At 42.5% G+C, this 24,175-nt stretch overlaps 2 gene segments (V, D, J or C); both read left to right on the forward strand.

Annotated features, from left to right (window-relative positions):
• Window positions 1-286: 286 nt before the first annotated feature.
• Window positions 287-1,346, forward strand: LOC116240362 (immunoglobulin heavy variable 3-23-like). The segment is given in 2 exon segments: window positions 287-431; window positions 961-1,346. Coding segments are annotated over 2 exon segments (417 nt in total).
• A 12,284-nt stretch (window positions 1,347-13,630) lies between these two features.
• LOC149913307 (Ig mu chain C region-like) overlaps window positions 13,631-24,175 on the forward strand; it is a 32,672-nt gene continuing 22,127 nt past the window's right edge. Inside the window, exon 1 of the C gene segment in view lies at window positions 13,631-13,736.

Consider the following 24,175-nt stretch of genomic DNA (forward strand, 5'->3'; position numbering starts at 1 on the left):
CAGTGCAGAGTGGATAACGATAATTAGAGTGGAACAAATTAATGAGGAAACACGATTTCGGGCCTAGATCGCAACGAAATCATTAATCGACCCGGCAGACGCCTAATTAATCATCAAATCATTAAATAATTAAGCCAGGCTGACGAGAAACCTCAATTAAAAGCCCTGCACGGTTCCGCGCGTCGCCGTAAACAACAAACCAAACAAACTCATTAAGCTGTAACGACTCCCAGCGTAACGAAGGCGAGATCCCGGCCGGCAATTAACGCGCTAACGAAGCCGAGCTTCCCCCCCCCCCCCCCCCCCTCTTTATGCAAATGAACCCTTCTGACGGCCATAAAAACGCCGGCTCTCCGACGGAGGAGCAGCAGTCGGCTCCGCAACCATGAGCCCAAGCGTCTCCTCCCTCCTGCTCCTGGCCGCCCTGCCAGGTGAGGGCGCTGTGGGTCTCTATGGGGGCTCTATGGGGCTCTATGGGGTCCCTATGGGGCTCTATGGGGTCCCTGTGGGGCTCTATGGGGTCCCTATGGGGCTCTATGGGGTCCCTATGGGAATCTATGGGGTCTCTGTGGGACTCTATGGGGGTCAATGGGGGTCAATGGGGGTCAATGAAAGTCAATGGGGGTCAATGAGGATCAATGAGGGTCAATGGGGGTCTATGGGGGTCAATGAGGGTCAATGAGGGCCAATGAAAGTCAATGGGGGTCAATGAGGAACAATGGGGGTCAATGGGGGTCTATGGGGGTCAATGGGGGTCAATGGGGGTCTATGGGGGTCAATGAGGGTCAATGGGGGTCAATGGGGGTCAATGGGGGTCAATGAGGGTCTATGGGAGTCAATGGGGGTCTATGGGTGTCTATGGGGGTCAATGGGGGTCAATGGGGGTCTCAATGGCGCCCGTCTCCGCGTGGCCGTGTGTCGGTGGCTCCGTCAGCGCCGTCTGTCCTTCCTTCCCCACAGGGCTGATGGCGGCCGTGACGTTGGACGAGTCTGGGGGCGGCCTCCAGGCGCCCGGAGGAGGGATCAGCCTCGTCTGCAAGGCCTCCGGATTCACCTTCAGCAGTTTCAGCATGGAATGGGTGCGCCAGGCACCTGGCAAGGGGCTGGAATGGGTCGCAGGTATTGGCAGCGCTGGTAGTGGCACAACCTACGCGCCGGCGGTGAAGGGCCGTGCCACCATCTCCAGGGACAACGGGCAGAGCACAGTGAGGCTGCAGCTGAACAACCTCAGGGCTGAGGACACCGCCACCTACTACTGCGCCAAAGCTGCTGGTCACGGTGACTCCGATCCACGGAGCTGCTGGCATAAAAAGCCAAATTTTCGAGCATGAGGTGGTGAGAGGCGACCAAGCGGCGAGGGGTGAAGAGCTCCTGTTTTGCACTGAAAAGATTGGAGAAAAACCCAAAAATAACCCCAAAAATCACAACAAAGGGGGAAGAGCTCCTGTTTTGCACTGAAATCTGGAAAAAAAACCCAAAAAAAGAAAGAAAAACCACAACAAAGGGGGAAGAGCTCCTTTTTTGCACTGAAAAGATTGGAGAAAAAGCAGAAAAAGAAAGAAAAACCACAACAAAGGGGGAAGAGCTCCTGTTTTGCACTGAAAAGCTTGGAGAAAAGCCCAAAAATAACCCCAAAAATCACAACAAAGGGGGAAGAGCTCCTTGTTTGCACTGAAAAGCTTGGAGAAAAGCCCAAAAATAACCCCAAAAATCACAACAAAGGGGGAAGAGCTCCTTGTTTGCACTGAAAAGCTTGGAGAAAAACCCAAAAATAACCCCAAAAATCACAACAAAGGGGGAAGAGCTCCTGTTTTGCACTGAAAAGATTGGAGAAAAAGCAGAAAAAGAAACAAAAACCACAACAAAGGGGGAAGAGCTCCTGTTTTGCACTGAAAAGCTTGGAGAAAAGCCCAAAAATAACCCCAAAAATCACAACAAAGGGGGAAGAGCTCCTGTTTTGCACTGAAAAGATTGGAGAAAAAGCAGAAAAAGAAACAAAAACCACAACAAAGGGGGAAGAGCTCCTGTTTTGCACTGAAAAGCTTGGAGAAAAGCCCAAAAATAACCCCAAAAATCACAACAAAGGGGGAAGAGCTCCTTGTTTGCACTGAAAAGCTTGGAAAAAAACCCAAAAATAACCCCAAAAATCACAACAAAGGGGGAAGAGCTCCTGTTTTGCACTGAAAAGCTTGGAAGAAAAGCAGAAAAAGAAAGAAAAACCACAACAAAGGGGGAAGAGCTCCTTGTTTGCACTGAAAAGATTGGAATAAAACCCCAAAAATAACCCCAAAAATCACAACAAAGGGGGAAGAGCTCCTTTTTTGTACTGAAAAGCTTGGAAAAAAAGCAAAAAATAACCCCAAAAATCACAACAAAGGGGGAAGAGCTCCTTTTTTGCACTGAAAAGATTGGAAAAAAACTGAAAAAAAGAAAGAAAAACCACAACAAAGGGTGAAGAGCTCCTTTTTTTGCACTGAAAAGCTTGGAGAAAACCCCCAAAATAACCCCAAAAACCACAACAAAGGGGGAAGAGCTCCTGTTTTGCACTGAAAAGATTGGAAAAAAACGAAAAAAAACCCAAAAACCACAACAAAACAACCCCAACCAGGGGGCGGTTCGTTGGGTGGTTGCGATCTGGTGGATTTGGGGTTGGATCTCCTTCTTTTTTCTTCCTGGAAGCAGCAAAATTCGGTGGGGAAAAAGGGGAAATCTGGTTGGACGCGGTGAGGATTTGTCAACTGATGTCAGGTTTCGTCTTCAGAAGTGAAACTTTGACAACTGTGGTTAAATTTTTGTCAGCTGCGGGCAAATTCAATCAGCTGTGGTTGGATTTCATCCAGAGAAGTGAAATTTCATCAACTGTGGGCAGATTTTGTCCACCGTGACCAAATTTTTCATCAGCTGGGGTTAAAATTCTGTCAACTCTGGTGTAATTTCATCTCCAGAAGTGAAACTCCATCGACTGCGGTTCAATTTTGTCAACCGTGGCCACATTTTGTGGTTAAATTTCACCCACGGAAGTGAAACTCCATTCGTTGTGGTTAAATTTGGTCAACCACCACCGAATTTCATTTTCATTGTGGTTATATCTTGTCAACTGGGGGTGAATTCTGTCAACCGTGGCCGAATTCTTTCAACTGTGCGAAAATTTCACCGACAGAAGTGAAATTTTGTCAACTGTGGTTAAATTTTGTCAACCGTGACCGGATTTTCATCAACTGTGGTTAAATTTCATCCACAGGGACCAAATTTTCATCAGCTGTGGTTAAAATTTATCCACAGAGACCAAATTTTCATCAGCTGCGGTTAAATTTCATCTACAGAAGTGAAGTTTCATCAACTGTGGTTAAATTTCATCCACAGAGACCAAATTTTCATCAGCTGAGGTTAAATTTCATCTACAGAAGTGAAGTTTCACCAGCTGTGGTTAAATTTCATCCACAGGGACCAAATTTTCATCAGCTGTGGTTAAACTTCATCCACAGAGACCAAACTTTCATCAGCTGTGATTCAATTTTGTCAACTGTGGGCAAATGCTGTCAACCACAGGCAAAATTTTGTCAACCACAGGCAGAATTTTGTCAACCACGACTGAATTTTGTCACCTGAGGTTAAATTTCGTGGACAGAGGTGAAATTTCATCAACTGCGGCTCAGTTTTGTCAACCATGGGGAAATTCTGACAACAGTGGTAAAATCTCATCAACTGCAGTTCAGTTTTGTCTGCAGAGACCAAATTTTAATCAACTGTGGTTGAATTTGGTCAACTAGAGACAAATTTTGTCAACCACGACCAAAGTTTCATCAACTGTGGTTAAACTTCATCCACAGAGACCAAATTTTCATCAGCTGTGGTTAAATTTCATCTACAGAAGCGAAGTTTCATCAACTGTGGTTAAATTTCATCCACAGAGACCAAATTTTCATCAGCTGTGGTTAAATTTCATCTACAGAAGTGAAGTTTCACCAGCTGTGGTTAAATTTCATCAACAGGGACCAAATTTTCATCAGCTGTGGTTAAACTTCATCCACAGAGGCCAAATTTTCATCAGCTGTGGTTAAATTTCATCCACAGGGACCAAATTTTCATCAGCTGTGGTTAAAATTTATCCACAGTGACCAAATTTTCATCAGCTGTGGTTAAATTTCATCTACAGAAGTGAAGTTTCACCAGCTGTGGTTAAATTTCATCAACAGGGACCAAATTTTCATCAGCTGTGGTTAAACTTCATCCACAGAGACCAAACTTTCATCAGCTGTGATTCAATTTTGTCAACTGTGGGCAAATGCTGTCAACCACAGGCAAAATTTTGTCAACCACAGGCAGAATTTTGTCAACCACGACTGAATTTTGTCACCTGAGGTTAAATTTCGTGGACAGAGGTGAAATTTCATCAACTGCGGCTCAGTTTTGTCAACCATGGGGAAATTCTGACAACGGTGGTAAAATCTCATCAACTGCAGTTCAGTTTTGTCTGCAGAGACCAAATTTTCATCAGCTGTGGTTAAATTTCATCTACAGAAGCGAAGTTTCATCAACTGTGGTTAAATTTCATCCACAGAGACCAAATTTTCATCAGCTGTGGTTAAATTTCATCTACAGAAGTGAAGTTTCACCAGCTGTGGTTAAATTTCATCCACAGGGACCAAATTTTCATCAGCTGTGGTTAAACTTCATCCACAGAGACCAAATTTTCATCAGCTGTGGTTAAACTTTATCCACAGAGACCAAATTTTCATCAGCTGTGGTTAAATTTCATCTACAGAAGTGAAGTTTCACCAGCTGTGGTTAAATTTCATCCACAGGGACCAAATTTTCATCAGCTGTGGTTAAACTTCATCCACAGAGACCAAACTTTCATCAGCTGTGATTCAATTTTGTCAACTGTGGGCAAATGCTGTCAACCACAGGCAAAATTTTGTCAACCACAGGCAGAATTTTGTCAACCACGACTGAATTTTGTCACCTGAGGTTAAATTTCGTGGACAGAGGTGAAATTTCATCAACTGCGGCTCAGTTTTGTCAACCATGGGGAAATTCTGACAACGGTGGTAAAATCTCATCAACTGCAGTTCAGTTTTGTCTGCAGAGACCAAATTTTAATCAACTGTGGTTGAATTTGGTCAACTAGAGACAAATTTTGTCAACCACGACCAAAGTTTTATCAGCTGCGGTTAAATTTCATCTACAGAAGTGAAGTTTCACCAGCTGTGGTTAAATTTCATCAACAGGGACCAAATTTTCATCAGCTGTGGTTAAACTTCATCCACAGAGACCAAATTTTCATCAGCTGTGGTTAAATTTCATCCACAGAGACCAAATTTTCATCAGCTGTGGTTAAACTTCATCCACAGAGGCCAAACTTTCATCAGCTGTGATTCAATTTTGTCAACTGTGGGCAAATGCTGTCAAACACAGGCAAAATTTTGTCAAGCACCACTGAATTTTGTCATCTGTGGTTAAATTTCAAATCTTATCCAAAGTAATCCAATATTTGTTCCCAAATTTCCTCATTTTCACCCAAATTTCCTTCCCCTCCCCCCACACTCTCTCTCTTTGAGCCCCAATTCCTCCCAAACTGCCCAAATTCCCTCAATTTCACCCCAGTTTTTCTCATTTTTCATCCAATTTCCATTTTACCAAAGCACCCCAATCCTTTTCCCCAAAATTTCCTCGTTTTCCCCCAAATTTCCTTCCCCTCCCCCACACTCTCTCTCAACCCCAATTTCTCCCATAATGCCCAAATTCCCTCAATTCCACCCCAGTTATTTTCGTTTTTCACCAAATTTCCCATTTTACCAAAGCACCCCAATCCTTTTCCCCAAAATTTCCTCATTTTCCCCAAAATTTCCTTCCCCTCCCCCCACACTCTCTCTCTTTGAGCCCCAATTCCTCCCAAACTGCTCAAATTCCCCCAATTTCACCCCAGTTTTTCTCATTATTCACCAAATCTCCCATTTTACCAAAGCACCCCAATCCTTTTCCCCAAAATTTCCTCATTTTCCCCCAAATTTCCTACACCCCCTCCTACATTACCCAACCCCATGCAAACATTTGGGCCTTTTATGGCTCCTTTTCGCCCCAAAATCCCTCACAGTGCCCAAATTCCCTCAATTACACCCCAGTTTTTTCTCATTCTTCACCAAATTTCCCATTTTACCCAAAGCACCCCAATCCTTTTCCCCAAAATTTCCTCGATTTCACCCAAATTTCTTTCCCCTCCCCCCACACTCTCTCCCTGAGCCCCAATTTCTCCCACACTGCCCAAATTCCCTCAATTCCACCCCAGTTTTTATCATTTTTCATCCAATTTCCCATTTTACCAAAGCACCCCAATCCTTTTCCCCAAAATTTCCTCGTTTTCACCCAAATTTCCTTCCCCTCCCCCCACATTCTCTCTCTCAACCCCAATTTCTCCCACACTGCCCAAATTCCCTCAATTCCACCCCAGTTATTTTCATTTTTCACCAAATTTCCCATTTTACCAAAGCACCCCAATCCTTTTCCCCAAAATTTCCTCAATTTCCCCAAATTTCCTTCCCCTCCCCCCACACTCCATCACTCTGAGCCCCAATTTCTCCCTCAGTGCCAAAATTCCCTCAATTTCACCCCAGTTTTCATCAATTTTCATCAAATCTCCCATTTTACCAAAGCACCCCAATCCTTTTCCCCAAAATTTCCTCGTTTTCACCCAAATTTCCCTCCCCTCCCCCCACACTGTCTCTCTTTCAACCCCAATTTCTCCCACAGTGCCCAAATTCCCTCAATTTCACCCCAGATTTTCTCATTTTTCATCAAATTTCCCATTTTACCAAAGCACCCCAATCCTTTTCCCCAAAATTTCCTCAATTTCCCCCAAATTTCCTTCCCCTCCCTCCACACTATCTCCCCCTGAGCCCCAATTCCTCCCACACTGCCCAAATTCCCCCAATTTCACCCCAGTTTTTCTCATTTTTCATCAAATCTCCCATTTTACCAAAGCACCCCAATCCTTTTCCCCAAAATTTCCTCATTTTCTCCCAAATTTCCTTCCCCTCCCCCCACACTCTCTCTCTCTCAACCCCAATTCCTCCCACACTGCCCAAATTCCCCCAATTTCACCCCAGTTTTTCTCATTTTTCATCAAATCTCCCATTTTACCAAAGCACCCCAATCCTTTTCCCCAAAATTTCCTCATTTTCACCCACATTTCCTTCCCCTCCCCCCACACTCTCTCTCTCTCAACCCCAATTCCTCCCACACTGCCCAAATTCCCTCAATTTCACCCCAGTTTTCATCAATTTTCATCAAATCTCCCATTTTACCAAAGCACCCCAATCCTTTTCCCCAAAATTTCCTCGTTTTCACCCAAATTTCCCTCCCCTCCCCCCACACTGTCTCTCTTTCAACCCCAATTTCTCCCACAGTGCCCAAATTCCCTCAATTTCACCCCAGTTTTTCTCATTTTTCATCAAATCTCCCATTTTACCAAAGCACCCCAATCCTTTTCCCCAAAATTTCCTCATTTTCTCCCAAATTTCCTTCCCCTCCCCCCACACTCTCTCTCTCAACCCCAATTCCTCCCACACTGCCCAAATTCCCTCAATTTCACCCCAGTTTTCATCAGTTTTCATCAAATTTCCCATTTTACCAAAGCACCCCAATCCTTTTCCCCCAAATTTCCTCGTTTTCACCCAAATTTCCCTCCCCTCCCCCCACACTCTCTCTCTTTCAACCCCAATTTCCCCCACACTCCCACAAATTCCCACTCACGCTCCTTTTCACCCCCCAAATCCTCCCGTTTTTGACCTCTGGGGGCAGTTGTGCGGGGATTGGATATTTCTGCCTCCCTTTTTTGCCCCAAATCTGCATTTTTTGTCCCCCTTTTTGGGGCCCTGTGGGAGGAAGCTTCTCCACCGGTGGCCGCTCAAGCCACAACCCCACCACTTTTGGGGGAAAAGCAGAGGATTTTGGCCAACCTTGCATCACTGTGGTTATGGTGCTTACTATAGTTGTGGTGCTTATCACTGTGCTCCATCCCATAACAAAAACCAAACTCCATTCGGGCAACTTTCGCCCTTTTCCACCACTTTGGCCTCACGTCTCTCCAAATTCCCCTTTCCTGCCCCTTTTCACCCCAAACTTTGCTCACTTTCCCTCTCTTGCAAACGCCCCCCAACCCCACGCTTTCCTTTCCGTCCCCAGCTGCCACGTTTTCCACCACACCTGAGGATGTTTGGCCCCAAACGTCGCCTTTTTCAACCCTTTTCATCCCATTCTTGCCCCAAAGCTGGGATATTTTTGGCCATTTCTGCCGTTTTTCCACCCAAATCCACGACGTCTGCAGCCGTTTTCCCCCAACAATTGGGGACGTGTTGCACTTTTGGGGCATTTTCCCCACACCTCAGTGTTTTCCTTGCCTCATTCTGACCCCCCAAATTGGGATTGTTTTCTTTTTTCTGTCTTTTTTTGGCCAATTTTACACCAAAATGGTGACGTTTCGGTGACATCATCTCCAAATTTTATCATTTTCCCCCAAATATCCTCAATTTCCCCCAAGTTTTCTACCCCTCCCCCCACACTCTCTCTCCCTGAGCCCCAATTTCTCTCCAACAGTGGGGGCGACAACCCCACCACTTTTGGGGGAAAAGCAGAGGATTTTGGCCAACCTTGCATCACTGTGGGTAGTGCTTACTGTGGTTATGCTGCTTATCACTGTGCTCCATCCCATAACAAAAACCTCACTCGTTTTGGGGACGTTTCCCCTTTTTTTGTTCCAACAAGACCAAAAATACACATTTTTTTCACGTCTTTCGCATCCACTGTGGGCTCAAATTTGAGATTTTTTTCCCCTTTTTCCTCTCCTTTTCCCTTTTTTTTTGTTCCTATTTTCCCCCTCTTTTTCTCCCCTTTCCATTTTTCCACCCCTTTTTCCATCTTTATCCCTTTTTCCCCTTTTTTCCCCTCATTTTCCCCCTTTTTTCCCTCATTTTTCCTCTTTCCTCTTTTCCTCTTCTTTTCCCCTTCTTTTCCTCCTCTTTTCCCCCTCTTTTTCTCCCCTTTCCATTTTTCCACCTATTTTCCCATCTTTATCCCTTTTTCCCCATTTTTCCCCCATTTTCCCCCTTTTTCCCCCATTTTTCCTCTCTTTCCTCTTTTCATCTTCTTTTCCCCTTCTTTTCCCTTTCTTTTCCTCCTCTTTTCCCCCTCTTTTTCTCCCCTTTCCACTTTTCCACCCTTTTTTTCATCTTTATCCCTTTTTCCCCCTTTTTTTCTCCCATTTTCCCCCTTTTTCCCCCATTTTTCCTGTCTTTCCTCTTTTTCCCCCTTTTCTCCTTCTTTTCCCCTTCTTTTCCTCCTCTTTTCCCCCTCTTTTTCTCCCCTTTCCATTTTTCCACCCCTTTTTCCATCTTTATCCCCTTTTCCCCTTTTTTTCCCTCATTTTCCCCCATTTTCCCCCCATTTTTCCTCTCTTTCCTCTTTTCCTCTTCTTTTCCCTTTCTTTTCCTCTTCTTTTCCTCCTCTTTTTCTCCCCTTTCCATTTTTCCACCCCTTTTTCCATCTTTATCCCTTTTTCCCCTTTTTTCCCCCATTTCCCCCCTTTTTCCCCCATTTTTCCTGTCTTTCCTCTTTTCCCCCCTTTCTCCTTCTCCTCCTCTTCTTTTCCCCTTCTTTTCCCCTTCTTTTCCTCCTCTTTTCCCCCTCTTTTTCTCCCCTTTCCATTTTTCCACCCCTTTTTCCATCTTTATCCCTTTTTCCCCTTTTTTCCCCCATTTTCCCCCCTTTTTCCCTCATTTTTCCTGTCTTTCCTCTTTTTCCCCCTTTTCTCCTTCTTTTTCCCTTCTTTTCCTCCTCTTCTCCCCCTCTTTTTCTCCCCTTCCCATTTCCACCCCCTTTTCCATCTTTATCCTTTTTCCCCTCCTTTTTTTTCCCTCATTTCCCCCCCTTTTTTCCCCATCTTTCCTCCCTTTCCTCTTTTCCTCTTCTTTTCCCCTTCTTTTCCCCTTCTTTTCCTCCTCTTCTCCCCCTTTTTTTCTCCCCTTTCCATTTTTCCACCCCTTTTTCCATCTTTATCCATTTTTTCCCTTTTTTTCCCTCATTTTCCCCCTTTTTCCCCCCATTTTTCCTCCCTTTCCTCTTTTTCCCCTTCTTTTCCCCTTCTTTTCCTCTTTTCCCCCTCTTTTTCTCCCCTTTCCACTTTTGCCCATTTTGCCCCAAAACACCACATCCTCGATGCCCACCTTGCTCCAAAAAACTGAACGTTTTACACTTTTTGACCATTTTTGCTCAAATTCTGTCTGTTTTCCTGACATTTTAGTCAGTGACTCTTCAAACATTGGGGATATTTCACCATTTTTTGATGTTTTTCCCCAAAATTTCACACTCACTCTACCCCCAAAATCGGGATATTTTCCCCATTTCCCCCCATTTTCACCAAAATCACCATTTCTATGGATTTTTTCCCATGAAATTTTCACCATATTTCGCAGCTGCGGGGACATTTTGCCCATTTCTGCCCAATTTTGCCCAAAAAATGGCAAAATTTGGGATCATTTCTTCCCACACGGGCGAGGGCTTCACCATCCAGCAGCGCCACGACTCCAAACAAAGAATTTCTGACCCATTTTCCCCCATTTTTGACCCAAATTTTGGAGTCTTTCCCCCTTTCGTAGCCGCTTTCACCGAAAACCTCCGAATTCAACGCTTTTTTTTTGCTATTTTTGCCCAAAATCTGTATTTTTTTCCCCTTTTTTTGGGCCTTTTGAGAGGAAGGAGCTTCGCTGCGGCCGCTCAAGCGGCAAACCCACAATTTTGGGGTAAAAACAGAGGATTTTGGTCAACCTTTTGTCACTGTGGGTAGTGCTGGTTGTGGTGCTTATCACCGTGCTTCACCCCATAACAAAAACCAAACTCGTTTTTGGGGGAACTTTTGCCCTTTTTGGTCAATTTTGTCGTCACATATAAAGATTTTCCCCTCTTTTTTGGCCTCCAGGGATCCAAAATTTGGGGTTATTTTCCCACTTTTGGCCAATTTTACCAAAAATCAAAGAATTTCTCCGTCTTTTCCACACTCTCAAATTTCGATTTTTTTTTTTTTTTTGGCCTTTTCTGGCTTTTTTTTGCCCCAAAATTCAACGATTTTTCATTCTCATCTCCAAAAAAATGGGGACGTTTTGTCCCTTTTTTGCCATTTTTCACCTCAATTCCCCACTCTCCATGTTCACAATTTTTAGACGCTCCCAATCTTGCCCCGTTTTACCCCAAAATCTCCACCATTCCACAGATTCGCCCCCCAAAAAAGGGGAAAAACATCATTTTTAACCATTTTCCCCCAAAATAAAAGGCTGGCCGTGTCCTCATTGACAACTGCAGTGTCAAAAATGGGGAATTTTGTCCCAAATAAGTTCAATATTTTTCCTTTTTTTGCCCATTTTTGCCCATTTTTTGCTCAATTTTGCCCATTTTTGCCCATTTTTAACCATTTTTTACATTTTTTTTAACCAAATTTCTGTGTTTCTACCTTAAGATTCTGCTCTCAGGGGTGAAAAATCAGAGATTTCTCCCCATAGGACGCAGTCAAAAAGCGGAATCCGAAATTCTGTGACTTTTGGGATATTCCTACATGCGGATTTTGGGGCAAAAATGCCACAAATCGGTTAAAAATGGCAATTTTGACCATAAAAAAACGCTTTTTTTTGACCCAAAATTGAGGTGAAAAATAAGGAGGAGTTGAAAAAGCTGAATTTTATTTTTGAGGACGAAGGCAAAAAGAGAAATCTTTAATTCTGGGGACCATAGGAAGGTCCTAAAGAAGTGATTTGGGGTGAAAATTCCACGAATTGGTTAAAAATGACTTTTTTTTTGGTCTAAAAATTGTATATTTTGGCTAAAAATGGGGTTTTTAGCCCCAAAAATGAGATGGAAAATAAGGAGGATTTGAAAAATCTGAACCCAAAGGGAGAAATCTTCAATCTTGGGTCATGTTTGCAAGGGAGGAAATTGGGGCAAAAATGGCAGAAATCGGTTTAAAAATGAGGTTTTTTTCGTCTAAAAATGGCAAATTTTGGCTAAAAATGGGATTTTTTTGGCTAAAAAGTGGGGATTTGGCACCAAAATAGAGGTGAAAAATACCGAAAAGTTGAAAAATCTGAATTTTAGATTTTGAGGAGGAACCCAGAAAGAGAAATCTTCAATTCTGGGGAACATAGGATGATCCTAAGGGAGGAAAATGAGGCAAAAATGGCAGAAATTGGTGAAAAATTGCATTTTTTTGGTCTAAAAATGACAATTTTTGTCTAAAAATGGCTTTTTTAGCCCCAAAACTCAGATGGAAAGTAATGAAGATTTGAAAAATCTGAACCCAGAAAGAGAAATCTTCAATTTTGGGCATTATTGGAAGATCCTAAGGGAGGAAAATGGGGCAAAAATGGCAGAAATTGGTTAAAAATTGCATTTTTTTGGTCTAAAAATGGTATTTTTGTCTAAAAATGGCTTTTTTAGCCCGAAAACTCGGATGGAAAGTAATGAAGATTTGAAAAATCTGAACCCAGAAAGAGAAATCTTCAATTTTGGGCATTATTGGAAGATCCTAAGGGAGGAAAATGGGGCAAAAATGGCAGAAATTGGTTAAAAATTGCATTTTTTTGGTCTAAAAATGGTATTTTTGTCTAAAAATGGCTTTTTTAGCCCCAAAACTCAGATGGAAAGTAATGAAGATTTGAAAAATCTGAACCCAGAAAGAGAAATCTTCAATTTTGGGCATTATTGGAAGATCCTAAGGGAGGAAAATGAGGCAAAAATGGCAGAAATTAGTTAAAAATTGCATTTTTTTGGTCTAAAAATGGTATTTTTTTCTAAAAATGGTTTTTTAGCACCAAAATTCAGATGGAAAATAACGAGGATTTGAGAAATCTGAATCCAGAAAGAGAAATCTTCAATACTGGGGAATTTGGGGTGGTTGTAAGTGAGGAATTCGGGGCAAAAATGGGAGAAATCACTTAAAAATGGTGAATTTTGTTTGAAAATGGTGAATTTTGTCTAAAAATGGCTTTTTTAGCCCCAAAACTCAGATGGAAAGTAATGAGGATTTGAAAAATCTGAACCCAGAAAGAGAAATCTTCAATCCTGGGGAACTTGGGGTGGTTGTAAGTGAGGAATTTGGGGCAAAAATGGCAGAAATCGGTTAAAAATGGTGTTTTTTGTTTGAAAATGGTGAATTTTGTCTAAAAATGGCAATTTTTTTTGTCTAAAAATGGCTTTTTTAGCCCCAAAACTCAGATGACAGATAACGAGTGTTTGAAAAATCTGAACCCAGAAAGAGAAATCTTCAATCCTGGGGAATTTGGGGTGGTTGTAAGTGAGGAATTTGGGGCAAAAATGGAACAAATTGGTAAAAAATTGTGTTTTTTGTTTGAAAAATGGTGAATTTTGTTTAAAAATGGCAAATTTTTGTCTAAAAATGGCTTTTTTAGCCCCAAAACTCAGGTGGTAAATAACAAGGATTTGAAAAATCTGAATCCAAAAAGAGAAATCTTCAATCCTGGGGAATTTGGGGTGGTTGCGAGTGAGGAAAATGGGTCAAAAACGAGCAAAAAACGGTGAAAAACAACATTTTTTTTTAAACCAAAATCGGTGTTTTTAACCCCAAAAGAAGTGGGTGGAGTTTTTGGGTGAAAAAAGGTGGATTTTGGGGCAGTGTGGTACTGCTGGTAGCATCGACGCCTGGGGCCACGGGACCGAAGTCGTCATCTCCACCGGTGAGTCCCAAACCTCCTCATCGATTTTGGGGCAATTTCTGTCGATTTTGGGTCAGTCGAAGGTTGAGGGGCCAAGATTTCGGGATTGGGAGATTTTGGGGTGAAAAAGTCCGAATTTGGGCCAAAAATTTGGGGTCGGGACGAGGAGATTTTGGTCGGGAGGACCAAAAAAGGAGGAGATTTTGGTCAGGGGGGGATTTTGGGTGAAAAAATGGTGATTTTGGGGTTTTTGAGGTTGGATTTCGGGGGTTAAAAATGTCGATTTTTGAGAGGGGCATTTGAGGGGGAAAATGGAGTTTTGAGGGGGGGAAATTTAGGGAGAAAAAAGAAAAAATGGTGAATTGAGGGTGAATTTGCGTCAAAAAATGTGAATTTTGGGTCATTTTAGGGAGGAAAATGAATTTAGGGTGAAAAAATGGCAAATTTGGGACAAAAAATGTGATTTTTTGGTGATTTTAGGGAGGAAATTGAATTTAGGGTGAAAAATGGCAAATTTGGGTGAAAAAATGTGAATTTTGGGTGATTTTAGGGAGGAAAATTAATTTACGGAGAAAAAAGGCAAAATTTGGGTCAAAAATGTGAATTTTGGGTCATTTTAGGGAGGAAAATCAGATTTAGGGAGAAAAAAATGGCAAATTTGGGTCATAAATGTGAATTTTGGGTCATTTTATGGAGGAAAATTAATTTACAGAGAAAAAATGGCAAATTTGGGTGAAAAAATTTTGATTGTGGGGTCATTTTAGGGAGGAAATCGAATTTATGGACAAAAAATGGCAATTTGGGGTCAAAAATGTGAATTTTGGGTCATTTTAGGGAGGAAAATTAGATTTAGGGAGAAAAAATGGCAAATTTGGGTCAAAAATGTGAATTTTAGGTCATTTTAGGGAGGAAAATTAAATTTAGGGGGAAAAAGTGGCAAATTTGGGTGAAAAAATGTGAATTTTGAGTCATTTTAGGGAGAAAAATTAGATTTAGGGAGAAAAAATGGCAAATTTGGGTCAAAAAATGTGAATTTTAGGTCATTTCAGAGAGGAAAATGAATTTAGGGTGAAAAATGGCAAAATTTGAGTGAAAAAATGTGAATTTTCGGTCATTTCAGGGAGGAAAATTGATTTAGGGAGAAAAAATGGCAAAATTTGGGTGAAAAAATGTGAATTTTGGTCCATTTTAGGGAGGAAATCGAATTAAGGGAGAAAAAATGGCAAATTTGGGTGAAAAAATGTGATTTTTGGGTCATTTTAGGGAGAAAAATTAGATTTAGGGTGAAAAAATAGGCAAATTTGGGTCAAAAAAAGTGAATTTTGGGTCATTTTAGGGAGGAATTTGAATGTATAAAGAAAAATGGAAAATTTGGGTCAAAAATGTGAATTTTGGGTGATTTTAGGGAGGAAATTGAATTTAGGGAGAAAAAATGGCAAATTTGGATGAAAAAATGTGAATTTTGGGTGATTTTAGGGAGGAAATCGAATTTAGGGAGAAAAAATGGCAAATTTGGGTCAAAAAATGTGAATTTTGGGTCATTTTAGGGAGGAAATCGAATTTAGGGAGAAAAATGGCAAATTTGGGTCAAAAAATGTGAATTTTGGGTCGTTTTAGGGAGGAAATTGAATGTAGGGAGAAAAAATGGCAAATTTGGGTCAAAAATGTGAATTTGGGGTCATTTTAGGGAGAAAAATTAGATTTAGGGAGAAAAAATGGCAAATTTGGGTCAAAAATGTGAATTTTGGGTCATTTTATGGAGGAAAATTAATTTACAGAGAAAAAATGGCAAATTTGGGTGAAAAAATTTTGATTGTGGGGTCATTTTAGGGAGGAAATCGAATTTATGGACAAAAAATGGCAATTTGGGGTCAAAAATGTGAATTTTGGGTCATTTTAGGGAGGAATTTGGATTTAGGTGGAAAAAATGGCAAATTTGGGTGAAAAAATGTGAATTTTGGGTCATTTTAGGGAGGAAATCAAATTTAGGGAGAAAAAATGGCAAATTTGGGTCAAAAAATGTGAATTTTGTATCATTCAAAAATATAATTAGTTTAAAATTTCCTAATATTTCCCTATTAGTGTCCTAATATCGATGAGTTTTCTTAATTAAGATCTCTTAATTAAAAAAAAAAAGAAGAGAATTAGGACTAATTGGGGCAATCAACGGTTCTTCAGCCTCCTGGTTTTTAATTCTTTTATTTTTGGGGGTCTTTTTGCTCAAAATCGCCGTTTTTTGCCTCAATTTCCAGCTGGGCAGAAAATTATTATTATTATTATTAATATTATTATTAATATTATTATCATTATTATTAATATTATGATTAAATTGACAATAATAGTCAAATAAAATAAAATAAATAAAAATTAAAAATAATAAAAATAATAAAAAATAGTAATAATAATAAAATAAAAATAATAAAAATAAAATATTAATATTATTAATAATAATAATAATAAAATCGAATTTAAAGCTGAAAAATTACATTTTTTTGGGGACGTTTTGACCCAAAATGGCCGAATTGGACCCAAATCGGTGGCAGCTGCTGTTTTCTTTTTTACAGCTGGTTTCATTTTGGGTTGAAAACACCCAAAAATGGGAAATTTTTCGGTTTCGAAAATAACAAAAAAACGGGAAATTGGGGTTTGTGGGTTTTTTTGGGTCGATTTTCGGAGTTTTTGGGTCGAAAGGAGAAAAATGGGAAGTTTGAGGGATAAACAACAGCTGGTTTTAGGGGGAAATGAGCTTTTTTGGTCAGTTTTGGGGGGGGAAAAAGGGGAATTTTGGGGTGAAAAAAGGCGATTTTGGGCCATTTGGGTTTTGGGGGTAAAAAAAAAAGGGGGGATTTGGGGTAAAAAGGTGAAAAAATGGCGTTTTTATGGGGGATTTTGGGGCACAAAGTGAGGATTTGAGGCCTTAAGGGTCGAATTTGGGATTTTGGGGAGTTTTTAAGTGAAATTTATCGAATTTGGGGTAAAATTAATAGCGATTATTAGTTATTAAGAATTAATAGATGAAAGCGGAGGATTTGGGGTAAAAAGGTGAAAAAATGGCATTTTTATGGGGGATTTTGGGGCAAAAAGTGAGGATTTGAGGCACTGATGGTTGAATCAGGGATTTTGGGGTGTTTTTAAGTGAAATTTATCGAATTTGGGGTAAAATTAATAGCGATTATTAGTTATTAAGAATTAATAGATGAAAGTGGAGGATTTGGGGTAAAAAGGTGAAAAAATGGCATTTTTATGGGGGATTTTGGGGCAAAAAGTGAGGATTTGAGGCACTGAGGGTTGAATCAGGGATTTTGGGGTGTTTTTAAGTGAAATTTATCGAATTTGGGGTAAAATTAATAGCGATTATTAGTTATTAAGAATTAATAGATGAAAGTGGAGGATTTGGGGTAAAAAGGTGAAAAAATGGCATTTTTATGGGGGATTTTGGGGCACAAAGTGAGGATTTGAGGCACTGAGGGTCGAATTGGGGACTTTTAAGTGAAATTTATCAAATTCGTGGTAAAATTAATCGCGATAATTAGTTCTTAATAATTAATAGATAGGAAATTTCGTGAGAAATGGGCAAAATTTGGACATTTTTGACCCAAATTTCTCTTTTTTTGGGGGGGAATTTTCCGATTATTTGTGAAGTTTGGGTCAGAATCGTCAAAAATTGCGAATTATTAGAGGAAATGATGAGGAAGTTTTAATTGAAATTATTAGGAGCTTTCAATTAAGCTTATTAGGGAATTTTAAGTGGATTTTTCAATTTTTTGGCGAATTTTAAGCGGATTTTTCAGTTTTTTGGCGAATTTTAATGGAAGTTATTAGAAGTTATTAGGAGATATTAGAAGTTATTAGGAGATATTAGAAGTTATTAGAAGTTATTAGGAGTTATTAGGAGTTATTAGGAGTTATTAGAGGTTATTAGAAGTTGGAGGAAATGATTGGAAATAAGGGAAATAATTGGAATATTACCTGAATAATTAGGAATAATTGGAAATACTTAAAGAAGGGAGAAATAATTAAAATGAATGGAAATAACTGGAAAATAAGGGAAATAATTGGAAATAATTGGAAATAATCGGAAATTAATGGAAATAATGAGAAATAATCGGAAATTAATCGGAAAATAATTGAAATAATTGGAAATAATTAGAAATAATGAGAAATAATGAGAAATAATCGGAAAATAATGGAAATAAATAGAAATAATTAGAAATAATCAGAAATTGATCGGAAAATAATGGAAATAATTGGAAATAATTAGAAATAATCAGAAATAATCGGAAAATAATGGAATTAATGAGAAATAATGGAAATAATCGGAAAATAATGGAAATAATTGGAAATAATTAGAAATAATGAGAAATAATCGGAAATTAATGGAAATAATGAGAAATAATGAGAAATAATCGAGAAATAGTGGGAAAATAATGAAAATAATTAGAAATAATTAGAAATAATGAGAAATAATCAGAAATAATCGGAAATTAATGGAAATAATGAGAAATAATTAGAAATAATCAGAAACAATGGGAAATTAATCGGCAAATAATGGAAATAATTAGAAATAATTAGAAATAATGAGAAATGATCGGAAAATAATGAAAATAATTAGAAATAATAGGAATTAATTAGAAATAATTAGAAATAATGGGAACTAATGAGAAATAATCGGAAAATAATTAGAAATAATTAGGAATAATGAGAACTAATGAGAAATAATAAGAAAATAATGGAAATAATTAGAAATAATCGGGCTAATTGGGATTCGATAGTAATTAAGAACCGACAGAAATGACGGGAGTTAATTAATTAGCAAATATTAGGGGGGAAATAGAGAAAATAATTAATTGGGATTTTAGAACCAAACGACCCCCAAACCTCCCCCAAATTTGGAGTCATTAAGACTCATTTCCCGCTGATAATTAGCACTAATTAATGCCGATCGTTAAGCGATTAGCCCTAATAGCCCTAATCGCCAATTATTAATTGGATTTTGGGGCTTCATTAAGGAACGGGCGGTGGTTATTAATGGCGTTAATTAACGATCGGAAGCGATTATTGGGGTTAATGAATGGCCTTAATTAACGGGATTAATTAATGGGGTTAATTAATGCGGTTTATGGATGGGGTTAATTAACGGGACTAATTAATGCGGTTAATTAATGCGGTTAATTGATGGGGTTAATGAATGTGAACGAGGGGGAGCTACGGGGCCATGGTGACAGTATGGACCAGTATGGACCAGTACAAACCAGTATGGACCAGTATGGGGGTACTCGCAGCTGTACTGGTTTGTACTGGTGCTGGGACCAGTACGGACCAGTATGGACCAGTATGGACCAGTATGGACCAGTACGGGTGTACCGGCAGCTGTACTGGTTTGTACTGGTGCTGGTACTGGTATAGACCAGTATGGACCAGTACGGACCAGTATGGGTGCACTGGGACCAGTACAGACCAGTACGAACCAGTATGGACCAGTACGGGTGTACCGGGAGCTGTACTGGTTCGTACCGGTGCTGGTACTGGAATTGACCAGTATGGACCAGTACAGACCAGTACGGGTGTACCGGCAGCTGTACTGGTTTGTACCAGTGCTGGAACCACTATGGACCAGTATGGACCAGTATGGGGCTACCGGCAGCTGTACTGGTTTGTACTGGTGCTGGTACTGGTACAGACCAGTACGGACCAGTATGGACCAGTATGGACCAGTATGGACCAGTATGGGTGTACCGGCAGCTGTACTGGTTTGTACTGGTGCTGGGACCAGTACAGACCAGTATGGACCAGTATAGACCAGTATGGGTGTACTGGGAAAGGTACTGGTTTGTACTGGTGCTGGTTCTGCTACGGACCAGTACAGACCAGTATGGACCAGTATGGGTGCACTGGGACCAGTATGGACCAGTATGGACCAGAATGGACCAGTATGGGTGTACCGGGAGCTGTACTGGTTTGTACTGGTGCTGGGACCAGTACGGACCAGTATGGACCAGTATGGACCAGTACGGGTCAACAGGGACCAGTACAAGCCAGTACGGACCAGTATGGACCAGTACTGGTGTATGGGCAGCTGTACTGGTTTGTACTGGTGCTGCGAACAGTACGGACCAGTATGGACCAGTATGGACCAGTATGGACCAGTATGGGGGTACCTGGAGCTGTGCTGGTTTGTACTGGTGCTGGAACTGCTACGGACCAGTATAAACCAGTATGGATGCACTGGGACCAGTACGGACCAGTACGGACCAGTATGGACCAGTATGGGTGTACCGGGAGCTGTACTGGTTTGTACTGGTGCTGGGACCAGTACAGACCAGTATGGACCAGTATGGACCAGTATGGGGGTACCGGCAGCTGTACTGGTTTGTAATGGTGCTGGTACTGGTACAGACCAGTACCAACCAGTATGGACCAGTACGGGTGCACTGGGACCAGTACGGACCAGTATGGACCAGTATGGACCAGTATGGGGGTACCTGGAGCTGTACTGGTTTGTACTGGTGCTGGGACCAGTGCGGGCCAGTATGGACCAGTATGGACCAGTATGGGGGTACCTGGAGCTGTACTGGTTTGTACTGGTGCTGGTACTGGTACAGACCAGTATGGACCAGTATGGACCAGTACGGGTGTACCGGCAGCTGTACTGGTTTGTACTGGTGCAGGGATCACTATGGACCAGTATGGACCAGTATGGGGCTACCGGCAGCTGTACTGGTTTGTACTGGTGCTGGTACTGATACAGACCAGTACGGACCAGTATAGACCAGTATGGGTGTACTGGCAGCTGTACTGGTTTGTACTGGTGCTGGTACTGGCACTGACCAGTAGGGACCAGTAAGGACCAGTACGGGTCAACTGGGACGAGTACAAGCCAGTACCGACCAGTATACACCAGTACTGGTGTACGGGAAGCTGTACTGGTTTGTACTGGTGCCGGTAATGGTACGGACCAGTATGGACCAGTATGGACCAGTATGGGTGTACCGGGAGCTGTACTGGTTTGTACTGGTGCTGGTACTGCTACGGACCAGTATGGACCAGTATAGACCAGTATGGGTGTACTGGGAAAGGTACTGGTTTGTACTGGTGCTGGTTCTGCTACGGACCAGTACGGACCAGTATGGACCAGTATGGGTGCACTGGGACCAGTACAGACCAATATGGACCAGTATGGACCAGTATGGGTGTACCGGGAGCTGTACTGGTTTGTACTGGTGCTGGTACTGCTACAGACCAGTATGGACCAGTATAGGCTAGTACGGGTGTATTGGGACCAGTACCGACCAGTACAAACCAGTATGGACCAGAATGGGGGTACCGGCAGCTGTACTGGTTTGTACTGGTGCTGGTACTGGTACAGACCAGTATGGACCAGTATGGACCAGTATGGGTGCACTGGGACCAGTACGGACCAGTACGGACCAGTATGGACCAGTATGGGGGTACTGGGAGCTGTACTGGTTTGTACTGGTGCTGGTACTGCTACAGACCAGTATGGACCAGTATAGGCTAGTACGGGTGTATTGGGACCAGTACCGACCAGTACAAACCAGTATGGACCAGAATGGGGGTACCGGCAGCTGTACTGGTTTGTACTGGTGCTGGTACTGGTACAGACCAGTATGGACCAGTATGGACCAGTATGGGTGCACTGGGACCAGTACGGACCAGTACGGACCAGTATGGACCAGTATGGGGGTACTGGGAGCTGTACTGGTTTGTACTGGTGCTGGTACTGCTACAGACCAGTATGGACCAGTATAGGCTAGTACGGGTGTATTGGGACCAGTACCGACCAGTACAAACCAGTATGGACCAGAATGGGGGTACCGGCAGCTGTACTGGTTTGTACTGGTGCTGGGACCAGTACGGACCAGTATGGACCAGTATGGACCAGTATGGGGGTACTCGCAGCTGTACTGGTTTGTACTGGTGCAGGCACTGGAACGGACCAGTACGGACCAGCATAGACCAGTATGGTTGCACTGGGACCAGTACAGACCAGTACAGACCAGTACAGGTGTACCGGGAGCTGTACTGGTTTGTACTGGTGCTGGGACCAGTACGGACCAGTATGGACCAGTATGGACCAGTATGGGTGTACCGGCAGCTGTACTGGTTTGTACTGGTGCTGGGACCAGTACGGACCAGTATGGACCAGTATGGACCAGTATGGGGTTACTGGGAGTGGTACTGGTCTGTACTGGTGCTGGGAATAGTATGGACCAGTATAGACCAGTATAGACCAGCATGGGTGTACTGGGAGCTGTACTGGTTTGTACTGGTGCTGGGAACAGTATAGACCAGTATGGCCCAGTACGGACCAGTATGAACCAGTATGGACCAGTATGGGGCACTGGGAGCTGTACTGGTGCTGAAACCAGTAAGGAACAGTACAGACCAGTATGGACCAGTATGGACCAGTATGGGGGTACTGGCAGCTATACGGACCAGTATGGGGGTACTGGGAGCTGTACTGGTTTGTACTGGTTTGTACTGGTGCTGGGACCAGTATGGACCAGTATAGGGTTACTGGGAGCTGTACTGGTTCTTACTGGTGCTGGGACCAGTATAAACCAGTACGGACCAGTATGGGGTCACTGGGAAACTGTACTGGTTCTTACTGGTGCTGGGTCCATTATGGACCAGTATGGACCAGTATGGGTCAGTGTGGAGTTACTGGGAGCTGTACTGGTTTGTACTGGTGCTGGGACCAGTATGGACCAGTATGGACCAGTATGGACCATTATGGGTACACTGCGACCAGTATAGACCAGTACAAACCAGTATAGACCAGTACAGACCAGTATGGACCAGTATAGGGTTACTGGGAGCTGTACTGGGTTGTACTGGTGCTGGACCAGTATGGACCAGTGCGGACCAGTATGGACCAGTATGAACCAGTATGGGGGGCACCGGGATCTTTATATGTACCAGTATAAACCAGTATGAACCAGTATGGGGTTACTGGGAGCTGTACTGGTTCTTACTGGTGCTGGTGTTGGTATGGACCAGTATGGACCAGTATGGACCAGTATAGACCAGTATAAACCGTTACTGACCAGTACAGACCAGTAGTAATCATTATAGACCAGTACAAACCATTATGGACCAGTCGTGACCATTATAGACCAGTACAGACCAGTGCAGACCATTACAGACCAGTACAAACCAGTACAAACCAGTACAGACCCGCCCCCAACTCACTTCCCCCTTTTTCCCCCGATTTCCCCCCAAAATCCCCCAATTTCCCCCCAAAATCCCCCGATTTCCCCCCAAAACCCCCTGATTTCCCTCCAAATTCCCCCATTTTCCCTCCAAAAAACTCCCGTCCCCCAATTTCCCTCCAAAAATGTCTGATTTCCCCCCAAATTCCCCCATTTTCACCCCAAAAACCTCCAACCCCCCAATTTCCCTCCAGAATCCCCCGATTTCCCCCCAAAATCCCCCATTTTCCCCCCAAAAAACTTCCAGTCTCCCAATTTCCCCCCAAAATCCACCAATTTCCCCCCAAATTCCCCCATTTTCCCTCCAAAAAACTCCAGCCCCCCAATTTCCCTCCAGAATCCCCCGATTTTCCCCCCAAAAATGTCTGATTTCCCCCCAAATTCCCCCATTTTCCCTCCAAAAACTTCCAGTCTCCCAATTTCCCTCCAAAATCCACCAATTTCCCCCCAAATTCCCCCATTTTCCCTCCAAAAAAACTCCAGTCCCCCAATTTCCCTCCAAAATCCCCTGATTTCCCCCCAAATTCCCCCATTTTCCCCCCAAAAACTCCCGTCCCCCAATTTCCCTCCAAAAATGTCCGATTTCCCCCCAAATTCCCCCATTTTCCCCCCAAAAACCTCCAGTCTCCCAATTTCCCTCCAGAATCCCCCGATTTTCCCCCCAAAAATGTCTGATTTCCTCCCAAAATCCCCCATTTCCTCCAAAAAACTCCCGTCCCCCAATTTCCCTCCAAAAATGTCCGATTTCCCCCCAAATTTCCCCATTTTCCCTCCAAAATCCTACAGTCCCCCGATTTCCCTCCAAAATCCCCCGATTTCCCCCCAAATTCCCCCATTTTCCTTCCAAAAAACTTCCAGTCTCCCAATTTCCCTCCAGAATCCCCCAATTTTCCCCCCAAAAATGTCTGATTTCCTCCCCAAATGCCCCATTTCCCCAAAAAAACCTCCAGTCTCCCCGATTTCCCCGCAAAATCCCCCGATTTCCCCCCAAATTCCCCCATTTTCCCCAAAAAACTTCCAGTCTCCCAATTTCCCTCCAAAATCCCCCGATTTTCCCCCCAAAAATGTCTGATTTCCTCCCCAAATCCCCCGATTTCCCCCCAAATTCCCCCATTTTCCCTCCAAAAACCTCCAGTCCCTCAGTTTCCCTCCAAAATCCCCCGATTTCCCCCCCAAATCCCCCGATTTCCCCCCAATATCCCATTTCCCCCAAAAAAATGTCTGATT

The sequence above is a fragment of the Phasianus colchicus genome, chromosome 39 (assembly GCF_987193195.1).
Source record: "Phasianus colchicus chromosome 39, bPhaCol1.hap1.1, whole genome shotgun sequence".
Taxonomy (NCBI): Eukaryota; Metazoa; Chordata; class Aves; order Galliformes; family Phasianidae; genus Phasianus; species Phasianus colchicus.